The following is an 8,205-nucleotide window of genomic DNA, read 5'->3' as shown; positions in this document are numbered from 1 at the left end:
AGCCACACAACACAATGTGATTGGACTAAATATTAGGAAAGGATTTGGGAAAATTGTTAACATTTTGCTTCATTGTTTCACATCTTTGACCAGAATATCATAAAACCTACAAAAAAGTCCCACCTAATAAATGTTCAGGTGGACGAGTCCCACGGAGAGCTCCTTTTACTCTTGCACACACCAAAACACTGTTCTTGAAACATTTGAATTAGAATTAGAATTAGAATTCAACTTTATTGTCATTGCACATGCACAGGTACAGGGCAACGAAATGCAGTTTGCATCCATCCAGAAGTGCTTTAGTGATATAGATATATTACAATATATATTAGCAATAGTATAGATATGTAAGTATACTACAGAAATGGGTCTATTATGGTATGTTATAATGTACACGGTATGAAGTATGTTGTGAATATTCTATAACTAAGTATGTAAAGGCTGTAGTGAGTACAAGCTATGTACAGGCTATGAACAGGAAATAAATATGAAAAACTATACAGAATATGAAATAAATAACTTTACAGAAATCTGAGATATACAGCTATACAGAAATGGGAACTATGCAAGTTGTAAACAGTTGTAGGATTAAAGATTATTGAATGTACAGAATGATTATTTACACAGAGCTATACAGTAGTGCAGTTAAGATAAGTGAGGGTGTAGATAGTTTCTACAGAGGCTATATAAAGTGCTAGTGGTTGTGAGTGGTGGTTCACTCCATGTTATTATTGTGTGTTTGAGGGTACAGTTGTCCATTGTGGGTGTGTGTATGTTCAGTCCATGAGTTTAACGTGGGTCAGATGTCAGGAGGCAGAGTTCAGGAGTCTGACAGCTGTGGGGAAGAAGCTGTTCCGGTACCTGGTGGTCTTAGTCCGGAGGCTCCTGTGGCGCCTCCCAGAGGGCAGGAGGGTGAAGAGTCCATGTGATGGGTGACTGGGGTCTTTGATGATTTTCCCAGCCCTTTTCAGACACCGCTTCCTGTAGATGTCTTTTATGGCAGGAAGTGGTGCTCCGGCGATGCGCCCCAGTCAACACACATACGTGGGGCCCAAATAGGGAGCATCAGGGCTAATATTTGGGGCCCACTTGGGAAACCCAACTGGGGTCCAGCTAATTTTGTCCTCAGTTTCCATGGTGGCCCCAAATGTGTTTGCCCACATAGGTTAATGACGGACCCTGGATGGGCCCCAAATCAGGCCCAGCCAATAAACAAGTGTGGGACCCAGATGGGTAGAAGTGGGTCTGATAGTTGGGGCCCACTTGGGTTACCCACCTGGGACCCAGCTACTTTTGTCCTCAGTTTTCATGGTGGCCCCAAGTGTGTTTGCCCAGATGGGCTAATGACGGGCCCTGGATGGGCCCCAAATCAGGCCCAGCCAATAAACAAGTGTGGGACCAAGATGGGTAGAAGCGGGTCTGATATTTGGGGCCCACCTGGGTTACCCACCTGGGACCCAGCTACTTTTGTCCTCAGTTTCCATGGTGGCCCCAAGTGTGCTTGCCCAGATGGGATTTTGGATACTACAGTAAGCTAAAATTTAAATCACCTGTACAACAAAGTCAGTTTATCTTTTTTATTAATACTGATTAATATGACATTTTAAAACAGTATGCAGTATAACAGTAATTTTTTATATACTATACAAATATTTTTTTTGTTTAGAGAACATGTTGACAAAAAAGGTCCCCAGTATACACAAAACAATAACAAATCAATGTTATACAGTTTAAACGAAAAAGAAATGCACTGAAACACAGCTTCTCACTCATTCAGTGATCCATTGGTCCTGAAAAAAAAAAAGTGCATTTTTTCACAACTAACATCAGATTTGCAATACTACTGGAGTTGTTTTGAAAGTTGTGCTGATCAAGTTGTTTGACTGGCTGGAGTTCCTGGAGCTGATTGTGCAAAGAAGAATATTGCACAAACTGCTAAACATAACTGGAAATTGTTCACATACCGTAACACAGTGAGGAACCAAAAAACGGTTTCGTGAGAGCTGTCTTCAAGTATGCTGCAAACCAGAGAGAAATATGTGGTCATTCCTGGCAGCAGCCATCACCCTCCAGAACAACATGAGCTGATGCCCCCCCCCCCCATAAAAAACCCAAACATAATTTCCCTCAATAATACAGTATTTGTAATTAATTTAATCTCCACAGTCTATCTAAACCGAGTCACTAAGGTATACCTCTCCTGCACGCGACACTGTGCCCTTGCCATGCGATTTCCTCCTCTATCTCTTGCACCAATAAACCACTTGGATGCTGCCTTTTCTGCCTCTTTTCTGGTAATCTGGCTTGTAAGAGCATTTTTTTTCAAGCTGCCTGTAAAGCACAGATATTGACCACAAGAAAGTGAGACTATATTACTGAATCTAAAGACACAGCTGTAATTCTCTTTTTTTGTTACATACTTATATTTATACTGTGACACGGCATAAGATCTCACATAAATGTAGAACCAAAGTATTAAAACCTTAAATCAGTGAGCTCGTTCAGTGAGAGACTGAGATTACCGAAAAGCACCACTGAATGACACAGGAAATCATTCCTGCCTGTGGCCATCTCCCTGTACAACGCATCCACTTAACACACTGTTTGCTGCTACAGCTACACATGTTTCTTTTCCAAATATTTATTTATAAGTGACTTATGTATGTATGTATGTATATATATGTATATATTGTACTATTCTTAGTTAGCGTATTGTCTGTCTTGTCTTAATGTTGGTTTAAAATGGAGCACTGTAACAAAATATAATTTCCCCCAGGGATCAATAAAGTATTCTGATTCTGATTCTGATTCTGATAAATTGATTGGAAGACTGACTACAGCTGAAATGAGCATCTGTTATTCAGACATCAACAAAATATCTTACAACTAATGAGCTTACCATATAGCACTTCAAAAATCTTAAGCCCTCGAAATTCCCGCTTTCCATGGCGCCCAACGAAGTTATATTGCCTGGAAAGAGCATTGTCCATAATGAAGGCCATCATTCTTCTGGTGGCTTCATCAACAGTGCTCCCTCCGATCTCTGCCACAACAGCAACCTTAGGACACACAAGGACAATAATTTTACCGACAGTAGTACCATCAGTCACACCTAAAAGAAAACCTGCACAGCTACACAGTAATTAGGCTTAATAATTTTGATGCTATTTGATTGAGAAAGAGTTAAGTATCAAAGTCAAACACTGTCTGATGTAAATGCAAAGAGCTAAATGACTGATCCACCAAAAGTAATTTCTTAAGGTTTGGCGTGGCACAACTTGTAAAGTACAACTTATTTTATTTTCAAAAACAGCAACTTTTGTGGAGCTCACCTTCCGCCACTTCATTGCACTGACCATGTTTGAACAAACACCAACTTTCCTTAATCATAACTGCTAGCATAAAACGCAGATTGAGGCATTAATCAATTATTGTCATTACATCATTATTATTTACCACTTCTTTCAGGAAGACAGGGTCTATCAGTTTTTGTTCCAGTGCTTCCACGTCTGCGACTGTCCGGAGAGGAAAAACAGCACCCTCGGGTAATACTGCAGCAACTGGTCCATCACGTTGTTTGAGGAGAGACTGTAGCATTCGACTGTGGATCCTCTGAGTCTCCTTAATGTCTTCCAGGAGGGTTAGAACACGTACAAACATGCTGGTATTGGTGGCTTGTACAAGTTGTCTTGGAACTGGTTGTGAAACCACAGGCGAAGGAGTTGAGGGTGGTGGTAGCTGAACAAATGGATGAGTGACGTTCTGGTGGGGAGTTTCACTTGAATGTCTATTCTCCATTGCTGATGTTGATGAGGTCTCTGGCTGTTCCGCAGCGTTGTCCCAATCCTCATCCGAGCTTGACTGGATCACTGGCCTTAAAATGAATTTAAAAAAATATTAAAAAAACCCCACAAACAATTTAGTTACTGGTTAGTCCTACAAACTAAAAACATTAATGTATAGTCCGGCATCAAAAGGAGTCTAAAACTGATTTTTAAAAGTCAAAAAGTTACAAAGTGCTATTTTAAGATCATATCTAAATCTGGTGAGCAGTAATGGTCTGCTAAAGATACTGTCAGCTTGTTTTTGTTTTTCTTATAATCACCACAATAAATTGTTGCTTTTAAGGCGTTTTAAAGAAACATAATTACCTCCTTTTCCGCTTCCCTTTTCCCAATCTGCTTCCAGAATCTGACTCAGTCTGCACTTTCAGAGTCTTCAGGAAACACGTCAAAGTCCAAAGCATCATAAAAAATGTCTGCAGATTGTTCATTTTGTGAACTGACTCCAGCATGTTCATCGCAATCATGGTACTCTTCCACAAGGGGTTTATTCTCAAAAGAATCTGAGAAAAAAATTAAGTCCTGATGATGATCTAACTCATTCTGCTGTGAAACGAGACGTAAATGTTCAACAACTTTCGCAGCTATTTTTCTTCTCTTTGTCCTCTCAGATTGCTCCATTGCTTTCTGAAAGATAAAATGTATAAAAATGATAAAATGTAGTATTTTTCAGTCACCTGGGTAACAGCTTGGATAGGTTACACTAACTACATCAACAGGTCCTTACTCAGAAATATTATTGGGGCCTGACAACTATCCAAAGCACATTTACATGTTATTAATCGTGGTTAATAAAGCCATTTTCTTAAATTTCATTCACTTTAGCATTTGGCTGTCACTTGTGTATTAGAAATATAGGAACAAAGATGTAAACACAAAGCGCGGAACCGATGCATCAAAATGTGTGAGATGTCAGCTTTTTCGCCGAGGGCAGGTACACTGACACTCCGTCAGGGCTGAAAGCCGACAGCTCACTAATTCTGATGATGCAGGTTTCATCACTCTCCAACCAAAATTAACTGAACCAGCAGCAAAAGAAGATCCAAACTACGCTTCATATTTGATAAATACTGTCATTAATTCCCTCTTGCCATCTTGTTTTCACCACAATTTAAAAAAAAAAAAGAAAAAAAAAAGAAAAATCACACTTCCTGCACAGCTCTCTCGTAGTGTACTTCGAGAAAAGTTTCCCCATCTGAAATCTGTTTTCCACATTATTCCCTTGCTTATTATACATCAGTGTACGGTTGTGCTTAGCGCTGTTGTCAGTTGTTTTTTTGTGCCAAATTATGCCAAATTGCAAAAAACTCAGCTTGTTCTCTAATAAAACCTCTAATAAAACCTCTAATAAAACCTCTGTAACTTTGCTCTGCTTTACTTCAGCAGCATCAGGTAATGTTCATATATTGATTCATGGTTTTCTTCAGTTTTTGTTCAACTGCAGAATATTTCTAAGGTTATCTGATTTAAAAAGCCACTCCAGGCAAATCTCCTTCATGTTTCTTTTGTGTTTTATCCTCAGTTACTTTGGCATAAAGACATCTGCTGTGATGCTTACACCAGCCTTAAAAGCTGTTGTATTACAATAAAAGACCTTGACATCGCTTTATAAAGTAACAATTCTAATTGTTACAAACTCAAAAAAAGATTCCTACTAGTATATTTCTGCCATGAATCAAATTTTGAATATAAATGAATTTTGAAATATACACTGCTTCTTATGTCAAAGTCTGTAAAAATAAAGAAAGAGATAAACCACACATAACCCTTGCTACTATTCACTCCACTGTCCAACAGCAAAATCAAACCAATATACAGATATTAATAACATATTAATGTAATAGTGTGACTATGCAATTTATAAGTAGCCATAGTCAGCCAAGTCATAATCAAAACAACAAACATCTCAAGTTTTGAGATCATTGCAAACCCTCCTGGCCAATAATCACACAAGCTGTCCATGAAGGAAGGTTGATAAAGGAGCATGCACAAAATTCAAACAAATTTAAGCCATAATGAAACAAATTAAAATAACAGTGCACATGCACAAATCAGGCACCAGACAAACACTTAAAGATCACAGATCTTTAGAACCACATCCAAAGAGCAATTGCTTTTCTTTTTTATAAATAAATAAATGTGTAGATTCTAGCCAAATATACATTACAAAAGGAAAAAAGGAGGGCCACAGCAATCATAGTAAAAGGAGTTGGCACTGTGGCCCTAACAAGACCGATCAGTTCTGCTTAAATAATCAGTTTCCCTCATGTACAGAGCTTGCACAACAGTGAGAGGCAGATTCTAGAGTCAGTACACTATTTCTGATTAAGTTCTCACTAAAACAACTACACACATAAAGTTGCATGAATGTGTACTAAAGTGTGTATGAAAAAAAAAAACCCAAACAAATCAAGAACACCTATATTTTATTTGCTTTTTCTGGAAAAATGAAAACAATGGCAAGAAAAATGATGATGTCTTCTACAGAAATAGAGTGCTCACTGATCTGCCTCTCTGACTGCTGTGCATGCTCCTGACACAGGGGCAAAAGCTGGGGACTAGTTGCTCATGGCCATGGCCTACCCTCATCACTTAGCCGTGAGGAATGAAGCTGATAAAGACAACACCAAAGCAATTTTGGTTGCTCTGATAGTGAAAATACCCTCCCATATTCCTCTTAAAAAATTAGAACTTCGTTAAATTGGTCTAATACAGTCCTTTATTAATACTAATCATAGAGAAAAACCAAGATAACGTTTAAGTACAACTTGATGTTAAGTACACGCAGTAATTAATTTTGGTGCTAGTTAAGCAGTATACAGGACACCAGAAAATGCTTTCAAACTGTGAAAATTGGCTAAATCCAACATTACGTAAAAATTTCAACTAGCTTAGCATTGCTTGAGTGCTAGGAAAAAGTTTGCCAGCACTTGTGCCATTCATTACTTTGCAGCATCATAACTTTGTAAACATTTCATTTATACTTAGGGATTCAAATTAAGTCAAAAAAGTTCTTACCCTTACTGCAGATAAGTTCGTAGCTCAAAGATGCACTTAATCCAAAAATTGTCAGCTTAACTGTCAGCTTTGTCCAAGGGCGCGAAATGAAGAATGTTCCAGAATGGGGGGGGGGGGGGGGGGGGTTCAAGAAAACCTCGTGATATTTCATGAAATAACGCGAGATTTCAAAAAGGGTTAACCCTAACCCTCCTACATGGAGTGAAATTTTTTTCCCACTCAAATGTAAAACCATTTATTTTATTTTATTAAGCTTCTTACAATTTTAAGTCATATCTGTTCTTTGTGTTTCACTTATATTAATATATTTTATATGTATATTTTGTTATTAATTAAATATACATATGCTGCCTGTGGCATAATTTATTATCAGTTATTTCATCTTAATTCATGTTTATACTTACACATGACTAATAATTATACTTAACTAAGGTCATTAAACTCAGTTGCCTGTTCATGCAACTTCCCATATGTTACCCATATGGTGCCCATAGAACATAGCCCATCTGGGCTGGCTCAGGTGGGTCCTACCTGGCTAACCCAGGTGGGTCCCAGATTGGATGCCCATTGTAAGCCCATCCCCACTTGGAACCCCCATAGCCCATGTGGGGCCCACATACTGGTGTTTACTGGGGCTGGGCAGTTTTCACGACCCTCTGCAACGCCTTCCGGTCCGAGGCAGAGCAGTTCCCGTACCAGACTGTTATACAGTTGGTCAGGATGCTCTCGATGGTGCAACGATAGAAGTTCACCAGGATGTCTGAGGACAGGTGGTTCTTCCTCAGGGTCCTCAAGAAGAAGAGGCGCTGGTGAGCCTTCTTGACCAGCTTGGAGCAGTTGGTCGTCCAGGTGAGATCCTCGGAGATGTGGACTCCCAGGAACTTGAAGCTGCTCACACGCTCCACAGCCGTCCCCTTAATGTGGATGGGTGGATGTGGGTCAGCATTCCTCCTGTAGTCCACGATGAGCTCCTTGGTCTTCTCAGTGTTAAGCAGCAGGTTGTTTGTGTCGCACCACTCAGCCAGACGATCCACCTCCTCCCTGTAGGCGGCCTCATCGTTGTCACTGATGAGGCCAATCACCGTGGTGTCATCTGCAAACTTAATGATGGTGTTGGAACCATCAGCAGGTCTGCAGTCGTGGGTGAAGAGGGAGTAGAGGAAAGGGCTCATCACACAGCCTTGTGGTACACCGGTGTTCATTGTGATGGTAGATGAGCAGTGGTTATCCAGCCGGACATGTTGGGGGCGGTTGGTCAGGAAGTCCAGTAACCATTTGCAGATGAGGGAGCTGATGCCCAGGTCTGTCAGTTTCCTGATGAGTTGTGAGGGGTGGATTGTGTTGA

General features: G+C 39.9%; 1 protein-coding gene across 4 annotated transcripts; it reads right to left on the bottom strand.

The window, feature by feature from the left end:
* Nucleotides 1-1,669: 1,669 nt before the first annotated feature.
* Nucleotides 1,670-6,954, bottom strand: LOC113029036 (uncharacterized). Of its 4 annotated transcripts, XM_026179635.1 has the most exons (7): nt 6,861-6,954; nt 4,152-4,469; nt 3,457-3,874; nt 2,900-3,059; nt 2,196-2,331; nt 1,965-2,018; nt 1,670-1,790 (listed from the first exon to the last, which is right to left on the bottom strand). In XM_026179635.1, exons 2-7 carry the CDS (start codon nt 4,307-4,309, stop codon nt 1,766-1,768), a joined length of 951 nt encoding a protein of 316 aa, XP_026035420.1. In that variant the 5' UTR covers nt 4,310-4,469; nt 6,861-6,954; the 3' UTR covers nt 1,670-1,765. The 4 variants fall into 4 exon arrangements, with proteins under 4 accessions (XP_026035420.1, XP_026035403.1, XP_026035429.1 ...); XM_026179618.1 differs by having other exon boundaries at nt 1,670-2,018; XM_026179644.1 differs by lacking the exon at nt 2,196-2,331.
* Nucleotides 6,955-8,205: the final 1,251 nt, after the last annotated feature.

Source organism: Astatotilapia calliptera, chromosome 2 (genome assembly GCF_900246225.1).
Source record: "Astatotilapia calliptera chromosome 2, fAstCal1.2, whole genome shotgun sequence".
NCBI classification, from domain to species: Eukaryota; Metazoa; Chordata; class Actinopteri; order Cichliformes; family Cichlidae; genus Astatotilapia; species Astatotilapia calliptera.
This window is presented reverse-complemented; position numbering and strand designations above follow the sequence as displayed.

What these genes read in the sequence shown, in the direction of transcription:
- LOC113029036 (XM_026179618.1), bottom strand. Translation starts at nt 4,309, where the DNA reads ATGATTGCGATGAACATGCTGGAGTCAGTTCACAAAATGAACAATCTG. An exon ending in GATTTTTGAAGTGCTATATG is followed by an intron (nt 2,332 to 2,899) that starts GTAAGCTCATTA and finishes TGTGCTTTACAG; the next exon opens with GCAGCTTGAAAAAAAATGCT. An exon ending in CAGTGTCGCGTGCAGGAGAG is followed by an intron (nt 2,019 to 2,195) that starts GTATACCTTAGT and finishes TCTGGTTTGCAG; the next exon opens with CATACTTGAAGACAGCTCTC.